Genomic DNA, 21,334 nt, shown 5'->3' with positions numbered 1-21,334 from the left:
GTCTGGGAGGGGGAGGCAGGACTATGTGCAAATAAACAATTCTTTTTCTTTTCACTAAACTCTGGTATTGAGAGTTATAATTCTGGCGCAATCGCGCCCCTAACTAAACAGCCCGTGGGTTCTGTTTCAATCGGAGCTGCCCAGGAGTTCTGTTACATTATGACTGTACAACTTAGGTCCCAGTTTCCCTGCTTGTCGCCCCCATCCTTAGCCTTGGACTCCCCTCCTTCTCAAAGTCAGCCATGGAGTTTTCCTCCTTGGAATCCCTCCCACAGTGTGAATCCCATTTGCCAGGAAAAGCCAGTCCCTTCTAAGAGCTCACCTGATTGGCTCAAGACCACAAAGGCACACTCCCTATCTTAAACTAATCTGATTTGAGACCTTAATTACCTGAGCAAAAATCCCCTACAGCTGCACCGAGGTTAGTGTTAAATGTAAGAAGGGGTGCGTACACCAGAATGGAAAACTTGGGGGCCATTTCAGAATTGTTTCCAACAGCAGGCAAATCAATAGGAATTATAGGTTATTTTACTTGACCACCATTTTGGATCTGTATCTCTTTTAAAAAGAAACTTTCTTGACAAGAGGTCTGCTGTTCAGAATTTATAGATGAAATCAACCTCTGCGATCATGATCTTTAAAATTCCATCCAGCTCTAAAGCCACACTTACCAAATGGCAACCTTAAAAAGAGAAAATGTTCCACCTCACTGAAGAAATGTGGTATTTGAATCAATTAACAGGGTACTTGGTTTCCTGGTAATGTTATACTTTTATTTTAATTTTAGGTAAAGTTTATGCAGATGTTTTAGCATTTCAATAAATGAAGTGTCTTCATCTTGCTCCTAACCCCCTTGCGATTCTATACACTAGTCTTTTGCTTATGTTCTTACGTTCTTTATTATACATCAGACGAAAGTTTCATTATTCTACAAAATTACAAGCCTAATTATTAAAATCAGTTCAGTTTGCCTATAATAATAAGGCCTTGTCACCCTGCTTTTGCATAATTTGCAAGAAAGGGAGAGGGCAGAATTCACAATTATGTTACCCTAAACTTTAATGTTGAATTGACATTCCTGAATCTTGGACATAACTTAATTCAATTCACATTTACTGAAAGGTTATACTCCTGATATATCAGATTTTATACCAGACCATATATCTCTGAGGGGCATTTCTTTTAACCTACACATACAGAACACTATTTAGAACATACTAGGTTCTCAAAACATGTTTCCGGGACGAGTATAGGAAATTTACGGGTCCTGCTTTCCAGGAGCTTATACTCTAGCGGGAAAAACGAACGTTAGCCCAATGAGACCCACTTCAGTCTTCTAACCTACAGATATGTAAGACACGAAATGTGTGTTGTTTTAAGTCTCTAAGTTGGTGGTCATTTGTGATTGTGGCCCTATGAAACTAACTCAGGGTCTCAGACTTGGATTTAGCTCTGAAAAGGCTTCATTGTGGTGGCACTTTGTGAGAAATGAAGGGCCTGGTGCAGTGAGGGAAGCAGGCCTTGCTAGTTAAATCACTGCTACTCACAGTGTGGTCCCTTCTGAAGAGCACTGGCGGAAACCGAGCTTTTTTTAGAAATGCAAAGTGTCAGGCTGGACCTCAGACCTACTGAACCAGAGTCAGCATTTTAACAAGATCCCCAGGTGATTTGCAGTCATACTAAAATTTGAAAAGCACTAAATTAAGTTTATTAAAAACTACTTTAAAATGTGGAGAAATCTCTGATACTCCTTTCTGACATGCGAGGTTGCTGGAAAAAAATAATTTAAACATACCATAAAAAGAATGCTAGGTTGCTGTCTGTTACCACTGACAAAAGAAACATTTCTACTGCTCTTGAACCATGAGGAGGGCCCTTCAGTAAAACCCACTTACCTCTGCTTACAAAGGATTTTTCTTCTTTGAAAATTCCCATGAGCTGAAAGATTATAAATGTCCAAGATTTTACCCTTTAAATATATATTAGAATCCCTGGAGTAGTACCCAGAGCTGTGTTGTGGGGACAAAATAATTTCATTCACGTAATATGTTTTATTTAATTACTTTAATATAAAAGACAGCAATATTTCATATTTCACATATTAAAAAAAGTTTTAAAACCTTCTAATAAGTACTTAATGAAAATAAATTTATTGAAGGATAGCAATGACTACAAAATTAAAACTACCAAATCTTTACTGGTGCCTTTAAAATTGGAGGCTAGGTGGAGAACATATCAAACAAAAATATGAACATTTAAAACTACATTTTATCCAGCCTTTATCTTTTTGCTAAATCTTATGCATATTAGAAGATACAGCCAGTCACGGTTTTTGTAAAGATATTCAGCTAAAGTAATACTTCAAAGATTTTAAAACAGCGCTCCAGTAATTATATGATATTGCAAATTTTTCCAACTGTTTACAAAATTAAAACAGTGACTCAACAAGTCTCTCTAGGAAAAGATTCAACTAAAAAAGAGAACATTAACAGAGAATTAGTGACGGTGACTAGAATAAGAAAATTGGTATAATCAAGAAGGATATAATTATTCATTATATTATTTCAGGTGGTTAGATGAATGCAACACAGTAAGTAAGTTGACTGCATTATGATGGGAAGGGGTAATATGAATCAAAGTCCTGTTTCTAAATCTCAAATGATAATCCTATTTCAATCAACCTGTAAAGTAAAAGCACTGAATCCACATTAATGTTTTAACATACATGTTACAATACAAAAGTCTGTTAGCAATACATGTTTTTATTCACAGTGCACAATTTAAGAAAACTTTGTACACTTTTTAAAGTTATGATCAATATACACAGTATAGACAAAACAGGAACCTCCATTATATATTTTTTTAATAAATAAAAGCGCACTGAGAAAAGAAAGAAGGTAAGCAGCACCTGAAGCCTTTGACGTTTGTAACTAAATGCTGGCACCCAAATGGTCTAACTGGTTAAGTTTTACTAAGAGGCGCAAAAAAAGAGCCAATTTTTGACTTAACATTTTAATTTGAGTAGCTACAAGAGCCTGTCTGGGCTTACAGTCCTGTCACCTGATGGTGAGTAGCATACGTCCTTCAAATGTCCTATACTTTGGAAAGCAGACCCGACTCTGGAGCACTCGCCTTAATTAGGTTCTGAATTTCCTTGAACTTTGGATGGTCTTTATCAGCCACCAGCTGTAGCAAAACAGCCTCGCTGGTAGTCACAATGATCCCAGTTCGAGCAAGACGCTTTAAGAAAGAAAGACAAAGACAAATCAAGAAGTAAGCATGAGAATAAACACTGTGTTAAAATAGCAAAATGTATGCTGGGCCACAATCATTAGTATTCTCTATTAAAACCATGGCCCTTGGCCATACTATCAAACTCAGTGATGGGGACAGACTTCAAACTAACCACAGCACACACTCACTGTGATTATTCTTGATATCAGTGCTATGGGCTGGAAACAAGGAAAAGAAAACAGCCAGGGATAGACAAGAAATCAAGGCTAATGATAGCAAAACAATGATTCTCATTTCTTTTTTCTGTCTACAAACATGTGACATGTAGCACATGTGTCCTGCGATCAGGTAAGAAATGACCGGTGGTAGAAGAGCCTCATGAGGTTTAAGAATGTGCCCTTGGATGCTAACAGAACCACCATGGCTGCCACTGTCATTATTAACCTGTTAGAATCACTAAAGCAGAGTATAAAAGTTAAGGCTGTATAATTTCACTGACAGGTCAAAGAATGTCCTTAAAGAATTGCTCCAGTGGAATCATAATAAAGAACTAAGGACAGAAATTTAAGGAGGGGGAGGAGGGAGAGAGTGGAGGAAGGAGAGAGAGTAGAGAGGGACGAAGGGAGACAAAGAGGAGAAAGTGGAGAAAATGGGATGAGAGAAGAGGGAAGGGAGGAGGAAGGTGAGAAGAGAATTCTGGAGTAGACTAATTTTTTGGCTGTATTTGTTATCACAAACCCTGGGCAAAAAAATCAGACAAACAGCAACAACAAAATGGGACAACTGTTGTCCCAAGAAACGTTCAACGTAAGACCCATGGAAGATGAAGTGGTTAGAAAAATTTCTAAGCAATTCAGTTAAATACCCAGGTCAGTCTCTCATCAGAAAGGAGTTGCTTGAATAGCCAGGGCATCCCCGTGGAGCAAAAGTAAATCCTCCTTCAGATGGTTGTACAGCCACAGGCCCAGTCTTCCCACTGGCAGACCCTTTCTTTTCTGTCCCCAAGGACGCAGAAGGAAGTATAAGCCATAGCCTATTTATGAGAAAGCAAGCTTGGGCCCTGACAACCAGACAGCAGGAAGTGCAGAGCAGATGACCAGAACTCTCAAGAAATCAAAAACAGCAGGATAAAACGTAGGAAAGGATGAAAAAAGCAAGGCTGCTGGTTCCCTTTATGTTGGGAGTGAGTTATCTCTCGAGATGTTTAAAGACTTCTAGAAATGAATTTCCTCTTCTTTGCTTTTCAATAAACTCCTAACCACCATATCAAAACCCTTAGAAATCTCACAGGCCTGTGCCCTGGCTGGGTGGCTCAGTTGTCTGGAGCACCATCCTTTAGTACATCAAAAGGTTGCAGGTTCGATTCCCAGTCAGGGCTCAAGTGGGAGGCAACTGATGGATGTTTCTCTCTCACATTGATGTTTCTCTTTCTCTCCCTCTCCCTTTCTGTCTCTTCTGCAAGATCCCCTGGAGAGAATTAAAACAAAACAAAACCTCAAAGGACTGTGTGCCTGCTTCAGACAGAAGGGCAGGGCAGGGAATAAACATAAGACTAGTTGCAGCTCGGCTATGTACGTCCAGTCACTCAAACCCGGCTCTTGCCCTCCCCAGCTGGCTGGCCTGCCCTGCCTTCCTTACTGGTCATGACTGAATCAGTGGACTTGCAATATCCAGCCTGAATCCAAATTACACACATTCAGTGTCAGTGGAAGTGCTTTAGAAACTCCAAAAGGCCAACAAACGTCAGTTGTCATTAATCTTTCTAGTTCCTTAGCGAGGCAGGAACGACAGAAAGCTGTTCCCAGGTGTGGAAGAAACCTGATGACCCAGGAGAAGCCGGAAGAGCCGGCGTTCCCTGGTGCTCTGTGGCCCTGAGCCCCACCCATTCTCGGCCAACAGTGTCAGGCCATGGCGGTGGGCTAGGCTGGGGTGCTCCAGGCACAGAAACACACTTTAGTAAACTAAAACCTACACAATATTACTTCGCTTCAAGGCTGACATATGGCAGAATTGACTGGATTCAAAAATAATGGAGCCAAGAACCTGTGTAGGGGAAGGTGTGGCTCAGCAAAATGCAAAGTTTGTAGATCTGGTTGGTGGACCTTCCCACAGTGCCTGCGCAGTATCAACCTGAAAGGGGGCCGGAGCAGGGAGAGAACAGCAGCAGCTCTTCCAGACACTGGCTGGTGCCTGCTCACCACCCTGAGCGACAAGGACACCTACAACATGGCTCCCAAATTCACTCTCTCTCCTAGCTTGAATAGGGAAATTAACACTCCCGCTGTTGTCATTGCACGCGGGTACATGGCTAATACTTTTCCAAAATTCTTCCCTTATGCTTGCAAATCAGTCCAACTAGGCCAAAGGAAAGAACGTGACTCTGACCCGCAAACTGAAAAATGCAAGAGCACAAAGCCTTGACAGCCTCAGAGAGCAGGGGAAGAAGAGGACAAACCCAGTAAATTTCCAAGCAACATTCACAACCCCCCAGAAGTACAAATACATCAACTTCAAGAGAGTTTCATTCTATTTTATTCTGCATTAACTCTACAATTATTAGTCAAAAGCAACGATGCCTGACAGACAGTAGGTGCTCAAAAATTTTTGTTGAATAAAGTACACAGCACAGACTCTGGCACAGAAGTTTCAGTAACACTAATGACAAACCTAGTTAGTATAATAATCTTAACAGGCAATATGGGTGGTCTCAGGAATTATTTTCAGTAGTTGTGTTCTAAAGGAATAGAGAAGAAGGGGAGCTGGAAAATTGCTATTTAAAGTACACAGCAGAGTCTGTGCTGTGTACTTTATTCAACAAAGATTTCTGAGCACCTACTATCTGTCAGGCATTGTTGCTTTCAACTAATAATTGTAGAGTTAATGCAGAACAAAATAGAATGAAGCTCTCTCTTGAAGTTAATGTCTGTACTTCTGGGGAGTTGTTAATGTTGCTTCATAGTCATAAAGTAAAAGGAAAATTAACATTTCTCCCAATAATTTAGGGACGATCTAAAATACCTCCATATCAAATTTAGAGTAAGAAAAAAATCTGAAATGTAGCACATCTCCCCCATTGCCACCTAACCTGATTCTTTTTTCCCTTTCAACCTCTACACTTTAATCCAAGGCAATGCTGTTTGCTTCATGCTCTTTCAAATCCACTGCAGACCATATTATTTACTTCCCTCCTTAGAACTTCTCAGGACTAGTCCCTTCTGGGTCTTGCAAGCTCATACATACATATGCATTTCTAATAAGACTAACTTCATGAAGACCACAATAAATTACATCCACAATAAAAATAAAAGCAGCAGCAAACTGTGTCAGGCAATATATTATTTCATTTAATCCTCATAAAAATCCTCAATACTAAGTGCTACCAATACGTTATTTCATTTAATCCTCACAAAAGTCCTCCCACGTAGTGAAGATTATTTCCATTTCACCAATGAGCAATCTGAGGTACAGATATTAGATAACCTGTCCAAAGACACAAATTACAAAATACCAGAACCTGCATTCAAACCCATACTAACTCTCCACTGTTCGCACTCCTGATCACTGAGATTTCAGACTGCCTCTCAAGGAATGAGGTTCCTGAGAAGATAGAACTGCCAATAATAAAAGTCTTCTGTAATAAATGCCACAATAAGGACATGTCTAAAACACTTACATGACTATAGAACAAAAGTCCTTGAAATGGCTGTACAAGCAAGAAAAATTTTTGTTCCCTTGTATGTTTTTAGTTTTCATGTTCCTGGATACACTTCAAGTGCTAGACCTCAGCATTGCCAGAAAGATAAATATCCACAGAGGAAAAGAGCTGTGAGGATCTGACAGTGGAAGTGTTCAAACTCAGATTACTAAGGAAATCTGAAAAGTGGAAGTTGATTAACTCATGGCTATAAGAACAACTGAAAGATCTTTGCTGATATAACAAAAAGCAACACTTAGTACCTAACTACCAGAGACCCTAATAGTCCAGGTAGACTTAAAAACAGTTAAACACAATTAATAAAACTATTTTCACCTGTAATCCCAAAACAGGACTCACTGCTCTAGGAATAAGATAGTGAAGGGACGGCCAACCAGGCCTTAAAACAAATGCTGCTGCCAGCTAGCTCCCCCCCTGCTCTGTGCCGGCCCTCCCCATTGACCCTTCTTTCCTGCCCAGACTCTTTCTCATTTTCCCTACCTCACCACCCCAGGGACACCTGGGCCACAAAGATGACTTAGCAATCCTATAGTGAAAGGTATAATCAGTTAAAGAGCTCAGCAACTCAATCCACATGTGCATGACTCTAAAAATTACTACAAAATTAGAATTAAACATGAGAGAGAGACAGAGAGAGAGAGAGAGAGAGAGAGAGAGAGAGAGAGAGAGAGAGAGAGAGAGAGAGAGAGAGAAAGAGAGAGAGAGGGAGAGACAGAGGGAGAGAGAGAGAGAGAGAGAGAGAGAATCTACAATATGGAGTGAATGTTTCAAAGGATTATGTGCTACTTTGCTTTTCAAAAGTTTTAGAATTGGAAATGCTTAAGTAAGACTACTGTTATGCAACACTGACAAAAAACCCATCAACTCCCCAATTCTATGATATACATCTTGACACTCTTGTGCAGAGCACCATGCAACACTGTATGTGAGCAGTACCCAGACACACTTCCTGTCCCCAGAAATTCAAGTCTGGGGACACCTAATAGGAGGCTGAACCAGGCTTAGGCCGACTATGTTCCAGGTTTGGCTAGATCTTGGTTGAGTTAAATCTAGATGAGCTGTTTTTAATTTGCAAATCTCTAAATGGTTCGGATTAAGCTTACTGGAATTCCTCTTGGTTCATGAACAAAACTACAGCAAAGTTATGACAAAAGATATGAAGAAGCTGTTGGTGTCACTAATGATCTAAATCTAAGGAGAGAGCAGATGTAAAATAGAATATGGTGGTGAGACCTCAAAGGTTGGTCAATGCACAGGCCAGACTCTGGAAATCAATGAATCTGATCCTGTTCAGCCAAGCTCAAATTTTAGAGGTAAGTCTTTCATTGCTGTTAAGTATTCAAGGCTCCTCAAAATTATTTGGAAAATTTGATAAGTGATTTATTTAACAGCAGGAGAATTACCTCGAGAGCAAACATCCTGTCCATCATGCTTCTTGATGAGGTAGCGTCAGCAACAATATGAACCTCAATACCTCGGCCAACTAGCTCCAGAGCTGTTTGTTGGATGCACACATGAGTCTAGGAGGAAATCAAGGTATCATATGTAATAATGCAGTAAACTAAAAGTATCTTACAAATAGGCAACCACACAATAAAGCAGAAAGAGTACTACAGTCTAATGAAGCTGTCCTCCACCTAGTTTTGCCTATCACTTGTTAGGTGATCTTGAGCATAAACAGCATCTCTGGCTTTGGTTTCCTCTTTGTAAAGTCAGCAGTTGGATTACATCAGTGCTCCTCATATTAGGATCCTTGACCATACTCTTAGAGCTCTGTGAGAAATTTCTAGAAGATTTTCCTCTATGTCATCTGGATGACCTTCACACAGCTGATGACTACCACTTAGTTCTGATGCCACTCATAGCTGGGTTTATTTCTGAATTCATACCAAGTGCCTGAGACAAAGAATGAGTCTGCAGTACTGCAGACTGAGAAAGCAGTGGGAAAACTGAGTTGTTAGAAGGCATCCAGGAGTAAAGGTAGAGCAAGTAAAAAATAACTTGTGACACAGACGAAGAATACCCAATATATATCACTGGCAAATGTATTACACAGGTTCCATCTTTCTTAGTACTGACTTGCAAATCATTAGTGGAAAACATAAGGAAAAAAATACTCCAGCAATAGCTGGCTTACACAACAAATGAAAGCAGATTTCAATAATGCCATGATGCCAACCTTATCCTTATACAACAAGAGGGCTCTGGAGAATTATCAACTGACATCTCATTAAAATTAGCACTGGAGGACTGCTCAAAGATGACTGTCACTAGGTGTGAGGTCTAAATGATGAATGCACAAAAAGTGCAAAAGCCAGCAACAGCATTTGGTGTGACATTTGTACAAATGGGCTTCCTCTGTATTGTCATTACTGAGATACTTACACGTACATTTAAACCTGAAATATCTTTCTACTGTTAAAACCTACTATCAAAACATCAAAAGTGTATTAAATTAATATTATTTGGATTTCATTGTTTCTATAGTTTTGAAAATAATTTTAAAATTTTAGTTCAATAGTTGTTGAAAAGCTCTGAATAACCACTTGTATTCTATTTACATGTGTCCAGAAAAGCCTAACAGAAAATCATTTTAATCAGCATTAGGAATCTATTAGTATTTTTTTCCTTGAAAAAGTTATACACCTTTCAAATGTGAATGACAATGAACTACATGACTTCTAAGGTTTTTCTAGAGCAAAAACATGATCCAAGGTGAAATCCTACAACAAAAATAAAAATAATTCCTTCAGTGAAAATGTGTTTCAAAAGTAATGGTTAAAAGTAAAGACCCAAGAATTCATCAACCTAGACTGAAATCCAGCTCCATCCCGTAACTAAATGTATGACCTTGGGCAAGTAACAGCACATTTGTGTTTTAGTTTCCTCATCTATTAATCTGAGAGACTGAGAGTACTTAGCTCAGAGGGTTGCTATGAGAGTTTAATGAATTTAGATCAGTGCCATGCAAATAGTCAACACTTAATAAATGGTGGCTATTTTTCATGATGATTACCATATACATGGTATTCTATATACAAAAAGACATTCTGGGATCAAGTTTTCTACAAATGATATATCCAAAATGTTAACAAAAGGTACTTACTTCTACTCCAAATAACACAACACTTCTGACTCCAGGAATCTCTGCTAATGCCGCTTCTACTTCTGGTAGTACCATTGAAAACTTGGTCTTTGGAAGTACCAGTTTTACACCTGTTAAATCAATTTCTTGAACAGTGCTTCCAAGACCTTTAGGGTACTGTTCTGTTACAATAACTGGAATTCCTAAAATCCGAGCCCCTTGTAACTGAAAAAAAGAACAACAACACACAAAAAGAAAACCCCCACAAAGATAATTAGCAATACACATATGTGCGTATATATGAAGTAGATCATGCTCCAGTAAATTGGAAAAAATAAACAAACATACCAATCTTTGTCCCACACTAATAATATCCCCAAAATACTTGATAGCTGGTCTGAACCTTTCTTGCATATCACAACAGAAAAACACAGTGCTTGAAGGTGTAAGATTTCCCAGGGTAGTGAGCTAAGGAAAAAAAAAGAAAAGAAAAAAAAAAGATTTAGCTCTCATTATACAATAACATTTATTTTCAATGAAGGTCAATAAAGAAAGAAAAATGTTCCTACTGCAATGAAATGATGCCAAGCATATCACCTCTGTTAAATGGACAGACATAAATTGATGTCTGAGTTTTAAAATATATTTATCAAAATCAGTAAAGTCAACGCCTTCAGATGAAATTTGGGTACTAGATTACCAGGTTTTACACTGCTGTAGTTGGTCTACTCTTAACAACTTAAGCCAATGATGAATCTACCACAAAGTGAAAATCCCTACTGAATACAAAATTTAACCTCACCGATTCTTAAAAATCCAGTGCTTTTCTTCCCACCTTCTCAAGTTAGAGAAAGCTCTGTAAAGGCTGCAGCCCGGTCCTGAATGAACCCATACCACTTTTTCTAGCTACCCCTGCACCTCCTCTCAAATTCACCTGTTTTGCTCTCTCTAAAAGCACCCTCAGATGATAATTACCAATAATTTTCTATAGGAACCTGTGTCCCAAATACATGGTGGTGGCTTCACCACCAACTTGGTCCTAGACTGCCTTAGTGCCTCTGTGCACAGCACTTCCTCAGCAAGCAGTTACTATAGGAATTAAGTGAATCATTAAAAGGAATCTTTTATCCTTAATAGTACGACTGCTCCAGTAAGTTTTCATTTTATTCATCTATGTCCTGGTCTGAGGGGCTCTGGCACTTTACTCTCCTCCCTCTGGTATTAACTCCATAGATGTGCACTGATTAACCATGTGCATTGCAACACCAAGTTCACATCAAAACAAGTGCCATCTGTAATTGGAACACTATGTATAGGGTTTTCCTACTTTGCCAATAAAAGACAATTAAAATAAATAGCGAAGCATCTTAAATTATATATTCTACCTTTGGCTGCTTCCTTCAAATTTTAATTAAAGTATTATGCTTCCATTTTGGTCATTTTTCAAAAGCAGTGAATACTATATACTTAAGTACTTAGGGGACTTTTTAAAAAGAATCACTCTTCATGTCTATGTGTTTTAAATTCTCAGTAAACATTAAATCTTGGTTATGAAGGCTCCAAATCTATACATTTTCTTCGTATAAATTTGAACCATAGACCCCTAGTCATTTGCGATGTGTTTAGGGCACCCTATGAAAAGCAGTTTACCTGCAACTGGCCTGTTTCAATTTCAGGAACACAACTCAGCCAATCTCACCACTCCACTGCAGGGGAAAACCAGCAAGCTTGCAAAATACAACTCCTGGCAGTTGCAAAATTGTATTGGATAGCCAGGCACTAACATACACAGTTTATACCTGCTTAGAGCTCCGGCTCGCAGATCTTATCTCAGACTGAACTGGTTAACTCTATACATTCCTAACAAGTTTGGTTGTCTGGATTCTAAATTCACAGATGGTTATAAACAGTAAATGGAAATGCAAACTGCTGGAGATAGGCAAACTGATAGTTGTAAGAAATGATAGCTGACAGGGAAAAGATTCAATATACAACAAAAGCAGATCAAAATTCAACTTGTTCTACAATCTAGACCTCTAGTGAGGGAGTAACAAGCTGTATAAAAGTTATAAATTGGGACGATATCATTTTAGCAGGCCCATTAAGAAAATGTTAAATTATGTAACGTTTCAGGGCTACAATATAAAATGGTCAAACGTGTTCAAACATGTTTTGGATACTTGAAGAAATAAAACCTTACCTACCCAGAAATCGTAAATATTCAGAGTTGTGGTTTGCTGGGGTTCCTGCTACCTGGTGCTCCCAGTGGTGAGGTATTCTCTTCTGGGCAGGGGACCTCATCAGATATATATCATATTAGATGGAGACTGAGGTCAGAAAATGCAGCCCTAAAATCCTCACCACTCTGCAAAACCTTTCTGGTCTAGGAACTCACCATCTATAAACCTTTGTAAACAAGGAAAGAAACCACAGAGATAAGGTGGCAAGGCACACTTTATGCAGAGATGACTGGTTATAATTTAGCGAACCAAAAATGCCTAGTCTCCTCTCAAGGATTTGGAGTTTAACTCTTGACATTCCCTTGAATGTGACCTGCACTTAATAATTTCTTTCCTCAGAGTAGAGCAGAGAGGGAGGAGGGTAACTGCACAGGGGAAAACCTGGCACGCACTGCTTCAACCAGATTAACATGAAGGTAATCAATGATGTCATGTTACTAGTATGTGGCCTTGATATAATGTGAGAATGACCTTCATAATTTTCCTCTCAAAATCCCACAACTCCAGTCCAAGCATGAGGAAAAAATCAGATAAACCAAAATTGAGGTACATTCTACCAAAATATCTGACCAGTACTCCTCAAAAGTATCAAGGTCATCAAAACCAATGAAAGTGTGAGAAACTGTCATAGCCCAGAGAAGACTAAGCAGATGTGACAACTAAATGTAACTGGCATCCTGGATCGGATCCTGGAACAGAATAGGGGCAACAGGGAGAAGCTAGTGAAATGTGAATAAAGTGTGGTGTTCAGTTCATAGTAATGTACTAACATTGGTCCCTTAGTTGTGACAAATATGCCACAGTAATGGGGGGAAGCTACAGAAGACATAGGTATACAGGAACTCTCTGTGCCATTTTTTGCTGTAAATCTAACACTATTCTAAAATAAAGTTTTTTATTTTTATTTTTATTTTTAAATGGTCTCCCTCGGCTATGGTAGTTAGGGGGAAAGATGCTACTTTATGAATAACTTCCATACCTTACAAGCCAAGAAAGAGGCTTTGAGGCTACAAACAAACAAAACAAAAAACCAACCCTGAAAAACTTTAACCATGACCAACCAACCCTCCACCACCCCAAATCCACATTAATTCCAAAAGCTTTTGTGAAATTACACAGACTATATAATTCAGGGACTTCTTACTTTGACACATGAATTTCTCCTAAAACCTTACAGACAACTAAAAATCCTGCTCATAGTCAAACATTCACACGTGGCAACCACAAGATAGCAAAATAAAAAGTGGACCTGACCAAATGCCATCACAAGTAGAAATGTAGCCATTACAGATAAATGCACATTCAAGAAGCATGAAGCACATATAAAAACATAGGTGTGTATATATACACACCTTCACATATTTACTGTATACCTACATATATCCCTACAACATCGTCGTCGTCGTCGTCGACAGCCGTCCGTCTCGAGAGACGATGGTGTAGCTTCTTAAGAGTCTATCTGCACCGCCGAGAATGGCTGTGCAGTCCGACTCGGGAGTGACACAGTATCTGTCTCCTCCCGTGTTAAATCGACATCTTGCGATGACGCTGGAGTGTCCTCTCCAGTGAAGCTGAAGCTACAGAGCCTGGGCAGGGTGATATGGAGGGTCTGCTGTTGCCCATGCAGCAGACCCCCCCTCTCTTCGCAGCTGAAGGATCCAAGGGAAAGACGGAGTCAATACAGCTTGGCTTCAGGTGCGCCGCAGGAGTTGCCGGTGTTGACTACAACGTCAAACCGCCTTAGGGACTCCGGCTCCGGATTTTCTGTCGGGGTTTACTCCCTTAGCCTTTCCCCTGAAGAGGTATGCCGCAAGGCATCGGAGGTTTTTTGGAGTCAGAGTTTTCCTTCTCTGATCCCTACAACATATACATACATAAATAACATACAAGGTGTTGCAAAAAAAAAAAATGTATCCACACTTTAATAGCTGGTAACTTCAATGTTTGTTTTAGATTTATCTGTTGAGAAACAGTGGTTGAAACCAGATTAAGTTTTGAACAAAGGAAGTTTATTCTGAAGTGCCATTGGAAGTACAAAAACGCGATAGGAGTGCAGAGACAGGACTGACGGTGCGGTGCGGCTTCTCCACGCGTGGATTGATTGGCCCTCTCTTTGTTGCAGGTACTGTAATTGGTGCCACTTACTGGAATTTACTGCAGAAATCAGCCCTGCCACGTATCATGAAGATTTTCATGATGAGGACTTTTATTTCCAACAAGATGGAGCACCTCCACATTACCATTGTGATGTAAGGGCCTCTCTTAATGAGAGCCTGCCAAACAGATGGATCGGGCGAAGAGGTCCTGTAGATTACCCTGTGCGTTCACCAGACCTCACACCACTAGACTTTTCCTTTGGGGATTTCTCAAGAATAATGTTTATGCTAAAAAAGCTGAAACCATTGATGAATTAAGAGTAGCCATTGAAAGAGCATGTGCCCAAATACCAAATGAAATGATTCTTGATGTTTGTGATTCCATTGCTTCGCGTTGTCAGCAATGTCTAGACCAGAATGGTCATCAGTGTGAAAACAGGTGCTAAGTATAAAAAAGTACACTTATGTAGTTTATTGTGAATGCTGAAAGGGAACGGTATGCTAATAAAATCAGACTTTATAATCATTAAAATTGTGGATACATTTTTTTGTGACACCCTGTATATTTCAATACCCATATTTAAATACTAAGAGCTGATTACAGCCAATGGCTTCCTCAAGCAAGAGTTTAAGAGATCAATTTCTAGTATAAATATTTTGTCCACTTTTTTAAGAACTGTCATAGCTGGGATTTGACCTTGGCTTTCATATTCAAAAGGATTTTCATCTCCAAGTCCCATTATTACCATTCTCATGAAAGTATTTACCCTCTCTCATAACAACGTGCTCTATTTTCTTTTGCTTTTTTTATTAATACCACCAAATCTTTAGTGTTCAAATTCCCAATTGCTTATATAATTTTTTGTTTGTATGTTTTACATTTTTTATTCTATTTTTTTCCATTACCATTTATTCCCCTTATACCCTCAACCACCTCAACCACCCCTCCCCCAATCACCACACTTCCGTCCACACTATAACTAAGGCTTCTACCTTGGCAAGGAATCTGCCCCTCCCCTATCTGTTTTGCCCCTCCCTTGCTCTGTCACTAAGCACAGGCACATACAGGGTGTTCGGTCTTGCTTAGTGATGAACTGTGCACCACTTCTGCTCTCTCCCTAGAAGTAATACATGGTGAATGTTATATGTTGAATTGTGTCCCCCAAATTCATATGTTGAATTCCTAACCCCCGGTACTTCAGACAGTGACTTTATTTTGAAGCAGAGTCATTTAAAATATAATTCGTTAAGATGTGGTCATATGGAGTAGGGTAGGTGCCTAGTCCAATACAACTGGCATCCTTATTAAAAAAGAGAAATTTGGACTGAGAGGTCTTGTGAACTTGAAGGCAGAGATCAGGGTGATGTGTCTGTAAGCCAAACAACGCCAAAGACTGCCAACAAATCACCAAAAGCCAGGAGACAGGAAGGGAACCATTCTCTTCACAGCCCTCAGAGGAACCAACCCTGATCTCTAGCCTACAGAACTGTGAAAAAATAATTTGTTGTATGAGCTACTACATTTGTGGTACTTCGTTACAGCAGCCCCCTAGTGAAGTACCACAGTGAGTAGAATTTATATTTTTAGGAATGATTCAAGTTTGGAATTTTAAATGTGATGTTTTCAAAATTTTGGTAGTCTTTAATAGTCACAAAATAGGCATAATCTGCCTGGGAGAGAGTCCAGAAGAGGACATAAGGCATTGTTATCTCATTCAGAAGTGTTTCTAAGAAAATCTAATTACCAGCAACAGTAAGACCTTGCTCCCATATTGACTCACTTAAAAGAGAGGTCTGTGTGATGTGACTGCCCTGCGTTACAAGGCTCCCTGCATGGCACACACACCCTTTGGATATTAGAATCTGAGTACAAGTCTCAATTTCATTCATTTCAATTACATGAAATTAGGCAAATCCATTGCAATCCATATGACAGTTTATTAATCTGTAACAAAGCAAGAAAAACAGTCTCTACCTCATATGGCTATCAAGGATTAAATGAACTTTGTGCAATCAGTCAATAAATATATTAGGCTATTGTGATATGCCTCATAAAGGAAACAAACACCACACTCTGAAGTTCAGCATATGTTAAAAAATCTTTTTCTGTAATGAGGTTTAAAAGTACCATTTATTACTAAGATCCATTAAGAAATATACACACAGAGTCACAAATATTGCCTAACTTGTTATGTTAACATAGACTGCAGAATTAAGAAAATGATTCATAGAGTAGATTTCCAAATGTCTCTGAAAGACTTACCATTACATGATCTGTTGCCCTGGCAAAACAGGTTCTGGGCTTTTTAATTTAGGCTGCTAAAGAATATTTCTACCTGTTCCCTTACATGCTCCCATGGTAAATGTTCCCTAATAAAAAAATCACACCTTCAAAGTAGCAAGCCCAAGGGGAGCTGATTCCTTTTCCTCTTCTTTACAAACCCTGCCTTCACTCCCTTCCCACCATAAAATCTGGGCTCCCTTCTAGCTATAAAATGTCCATGCCCCTGTTTAAAATAATAACAGTGGTAATAAACTTTCAAGAAAGTGAAAGCGGGAACTGAATCCCTTCCCAATTAACCATCTCAGGAAAAGGTCGAAATATCCTTCCCAGGGAAGCTCTTATCTTCTGCCCACACAAAGCCATCAGAACCTTCTCTCCTATATGCATAAGCAAAATCCTCTCACTGGCGTCCTTCTCACAATGTCCATTGCTTCCTCTCTTCTACTGGGACTCCGCCCACCCTGGTGACAAGCTGGAAAACAAACTGGTGGTGGTATGATATCAAATGTACATAAGTTTCCAGAGATGAATGTTTCTATTAGTTAAAACTACCTTTTTGGAAAATTAAAACTTGTAAGTCATAGAAATGACCTAAATTCCTCCTGCATAACCTCTCATTTATATTTCTTCTCCCATGTCTCAAAATTCCTTGGACTTCAAGCATGCTTGAAACAAGAGCAGTCTTTAGCAGCCTATGACAGAATATTTTAGAAGACACAACATTAAAAAGTTACTACAGCCTAATACTAGCAATAAGGGTCTTAAAGATCAGTCCACATAGAACTGCTAACCAAATGTGGGTGCACAGTGTGGCACAACCAACCAGCTTTACAAGGTCACTAGGAATGGCAGTAAGACCAAGCAGGAAGGCAAACTTAGACCTCTATGTAAATGGAGAATACATTCTAGAATATATAGTATGTGGGCCAGGGACACAGAGGCTCTAAGGCCTATGTTTGGAGAAATAACAAGTCACATTATTAAAGTACTGACCTACACAAACTTATGTTCTTTGTTCCTGCCTCTGGGAGAATGAAGGGGCCTACCATCCCAGCAGCATGGCCACCTTGAATCTTCCTAAGTGACAGATATGTATTCCAAAGAACAACAAACACCATCAAAACAAGCTCAAGTTTGTGGCTTGTTTTCCATTCTGCTTAATATTTTCAAGAATTCTATGGTTAGCTATAAGGGAGGACCTTCTCAGGCTTTGCTATCTCCACCATTACCATGGAACCTGAAGCAATTTCCTGTATGTTCCGCTCTTCTGCAAAATGAAGAGTTGGATTAGGTAAGAAACAAGAATTGGGTCTTATTCATGTCTGCATTCACCTGCCAGGCAGTTACAGTTGCCACTCAAATGTTTGTGGAATGAATAATATGGTCTCATCTAGCCATAAAATGACCATATCTCTAGGATTATACAGCTGTCTTCTAATATATAAAAGTCATGAAAAGAAATAGCTTTCCTTTTCTTCGGAAAGAGTGTGTGTGTAATCTCATATAGACAGAAATAGATATCAGGTATATGAACACAAGCAGGAACCCAAAAAACCCAGAGTTATCTTCTGGAGGGCGGGACCCTTATAGTACAGGGTTCCGCCACTAAGTGGGTGTTCTAGGAACCCATCTGTATCAGTGTACCAGCTGGCATTGTTGTGAGAGGCTGTGTCTGACCTCAGTGACTTTTTTTTTGGAGATTCTTTCAATGCATTTGCCCATTTCATGATGGGTGGTTTATGAGCACACCTGCCCACATCACACTGAGTGTTCAGCAGTTTATGACCAAAAGTGGCATTACCCCCGTGCTTCCCCCTCCCTATTCACCCATTCTCACCCCGAGCAACTTTTTATTTTCCCCGATGAAAAAAGTCCTCAAAGGGAAATCTTTGGCTGATGTGGAAGAGGTGAAACAAAGCACGGGAGAACTACAAAAAGGCATCAAAATTGACGAGTTCAAAAACTTTTGAGCAGGGGGAAAACCACCTGATAGATGTAATGAAGAGTACTTTGAAGGTGAATGAAGTTGAAACATGTAAGAATACACAATTTTTTATAAATAAATTCTGAGATTTTGAGGATGTCTCCCCTCATGTATGTGGGAAGTGTGTGCACATGTATGTATATATGTATGTGCATCCCTCCACATTCTCTATTTTCAAGGCACCTGGCTGAAAAAGTCAAAATACTATGATTACTAAAAGAAGATAATATAAAAATGTTTTAATATTTAAAAGTATATAAAGTATTATGTAACAGATACTTAAAATTCTGAGGTAATTTAGTGAAAAAAATTTTTCAAGGATAATAAAAGGAGTAGGGTTATTATTTTAAACATAACCACCAAAAATTAACTATGTTATCTCTTATGCCAAGACATTTCAAGTATACACATATGAGGATGTTTAATTAAAAAGTTGTCAGACCCAGGACTTGAATTTTTCAAAATAAAAAAATTTTATCTTGGGGGAAACCTTTGATGGGGGTCCACTAATTTGATATTACGTCTTGTTAGGTAACAGCTCACCCTCCCTCCCAACCACTACAGGAAAACATCAAAATCATCACAAAAAAAGGTCTGCATCCTCAGAACAGCTCCAGATCTCTTCAATTAGTATTTGGATTCTCGCCTTTATTAATGGATTTGTCAAAGACGCATCCAACTTCTTAGGTATTTTGGTAGCAATAATCTAAATAGACTGACAAGGAAGGCTGAAGAGAGGTGCTGGCCACGGAAACTTAAAAATATATATGTATTTTAATTTTATTTTAAATTTATTTTTCAATTATAGTTGTGACATACAATATTATATTAGTTTCAGGGGTTCAACATAGTGATTAGACACCCCAGTGACTATTTTTCCAACTGCCATGTAAACTCCTGAAGTCAAAAACAGGGATTAATAAACACCTACAATCCTCCAAATTCTCCTTATGGGCATCTGGGCATCAGAGGCCACCTGCCTCCCTCTAGGCTCTGCAGGGGTGGACAATGGACTCTTGAAGCCTTTGTCCTCTGAGCACTGGAACTTTATCCTGGTTAAAGTGCCTGCTTAGGAAGCTTCTGGCATGGGTGCTGGGATGATAGGAAACAAGGCCAATTCCACAACCTGCTATAACTGAAATATAAACCAACTAGAGAATGACCCTCAGAAAACAACACTTTTAACCTCGAATCCTACATGCCAGTTTGGTCTTCCGAAGAAATGGCTTACCAGTTTCTCCTCTAAAGGAAAAATGTTGGTGTAGCACTAAAGTATACTTTTTATTTTTTTCTTTTCAAAAATGTTAATCCTCCAGTGAATCCTTTGAGTGGAAAAAAAGGACAGGAGACTTACTCGCTGTTTTATTAAGACTATGGCTTAAAAAAATATTAAAAATCTATCAAATCATTCTCAGGTATAGTAACTTTATCAGCCAGCAAGACCAGGAAATCATGGTCTAGCTAAAATTCATATTGAAGGATATTGCAGTTCTGAAGTCAAGACATGCCTTTTTAAACGATTCAGTTGACAGGTACTAGAAAGAGCTCAAGCAAATGGTTATTTCACTTTAGGTTAGGGAAGGCTTAAAGTCAAGAAACTGAAAGCTGGGAAGAAAGGGTCTGACTCCTGAAGTTTTGGGTTCCATCAAGCGATGAACACAACTCGGGGGAACAAACCCTATTCTCCACAGTGTCTTCCCCAACACCTCCGTTCTGCATCGCATGCAATAAATACACAGCCACTACCACACGGCCCTTCAGTTACGCAGGAGGCTGGACTTGCTCCTGGCACACAAAGCGGAGGCGGGAGGCTGAAGACCACACACGTGGGGGCGTTGGCGCACGCTGCCGCCAGCTGCGAGGCCCACGCCCACGCCTCGACCGAGGACAGCTGGTGACCGTCACCTTTGGACGGGAACATTGTCAGGGCCATCCCTGGCGCTTGCGATAGCGAGCGGCCCTGCCAAGCCGGCGGGGCGCACAGGGCCCGGCGTCCGCGCGGCGCGGAGCACCTGAGGAGCGCAGCGGGGACAGGGACGCCCGGGGACTGGGAGCGGCGCCGGGGTGCGCGGCCCTCTCGCAGGACCCACCTGGATCTGGAGCGGCACGAGGCGCACCTTGCAGCGCTCGCTCACCGCGAAACCTTTGGGCAGGTCCACGTACTGGCCCCACTCCTCGGCGAAGAGCTGCACCACGAATTTGCGGTGCATGTCGAGCTGGTCGCCGTACAGGCTGAGGAACTTCTGGATGAGCAGCTCGTAGCCGGCGCCGTGGGGCACGGATGAGGGCCGCGCGAATACCGAGAAGCAGAAGAGCACAGGGACGGTGCCCGACGGGGCCCCCGCGCCCACGCCGCCTCCGCCGCCGCTGGAGAGCGCCGGGACCGCCACCTCCTCTGCCGCCATGTTCCCCCAAGCGTCTGCCAGCTCCAAGGCCGCCGCGCCCCGCCTCCCCGCGCCGCCCGCTTGTCGGCCCGCGAGGAAAGGCGAAGGGGCGGGCCCTGGCGGAAGGGGCTGGCGCGCCCTACCCCCCGCCGCGGAGGCTGGGCTCTGGGGTTGGGGTGCGCGCGGAGGGCAGCGCCTGCGCCCGCCGCCCAGACCGCCCCCCTCTCAGTGGTTGCGCGGCCGCAGCTCGGGGAGGAGTTTGGGGGAGCTCCTTACACCCCGCTCCGCCCACCTACAATGAGTGGTGTTTTC

At 40.6% G+C, this 21,334-nt stretch overlaps 1 protein-coding gene across 1 annotated transcript; it reads right to left on the bottom strand.

Annotated features, from left to right (window-relative positions):
* Positions 1–2,744: 2,744 nt before the first annotated feature.
* ISOC1 (isochorismatase domain containing 1) lies at positions 2,745–21,097 on the bottom strand. Its single transcript, XM_090279081.1, has 5 exons — positions 20,729–21,097; positions 10,383–10,502; positions 10,056–10,259; positions 8,353–8,469; positions 2,745–3,240 (listed from the first exon to the last, which is right to left on the bottom strand). The coding sequence occupies exons 1-5, from the start codon at positions 21,041–21,043 to the stop codon at positions 3,094–3,096; spliced, it is 903 nt and encodes a 300-aa protein (XP_090135207.1). The 5' UTR covers positions 21,044–21,097; the 3' UTR covers positions 2,745–3,093.
* Between the last annotated feature and the right edge of the window lie 237 nt (positions 21,098–21,334).

Source organism: Furipterus horrens, unplaced genomic scaffold (genome assembly GCF_987537825.1).
Source record: "Furipterus horrens unplaced genomic scaffold, mFurHor1.1.pri manual_scaffold_5, whole genome shotgun sequence".
NCBI classification, from domain to species: domain Eukaryota; kingdom Metazoa; phylum Chordata; class Mammalia; order Chiroptera; family Furipteridae; genus Furipterus; species Furipterus horrens.
The sequence above is the reverse complement of the archived record's forward strand: the minus strand, read 5'-3'. Positions and strand labels throughout refer to the sequence as shown.

What these genes read in the sequence shown, in the direction of transcription:
- ISOC1 (XM_090279081.1), bottom strand. Translation starts at nt 21,043, where the DNA reads ATGGCGGCAGAGGAGGTGGCGGTCCCGGCGCTCTCCAGCGGCGGCGGA. An exon ending in TCGTGCCGCTCCAGATCCAG is followed by an intron (nt 10,503 to 20,728) that starts GTGGGTCCTGCG and finishes TTTTTTCCTTAG; the next exon opens with CTCACTACCCTGGGAAATCT. An exon ending in TTAGTGTGGGACAAAGATTG is followed by an intron (nt 10,260 to 10,382) that starts GTATGTTTGTTT and finishes TCTTTTTTTCAG; the next exon opens with TTACAAGGGGCTCGGATTTT.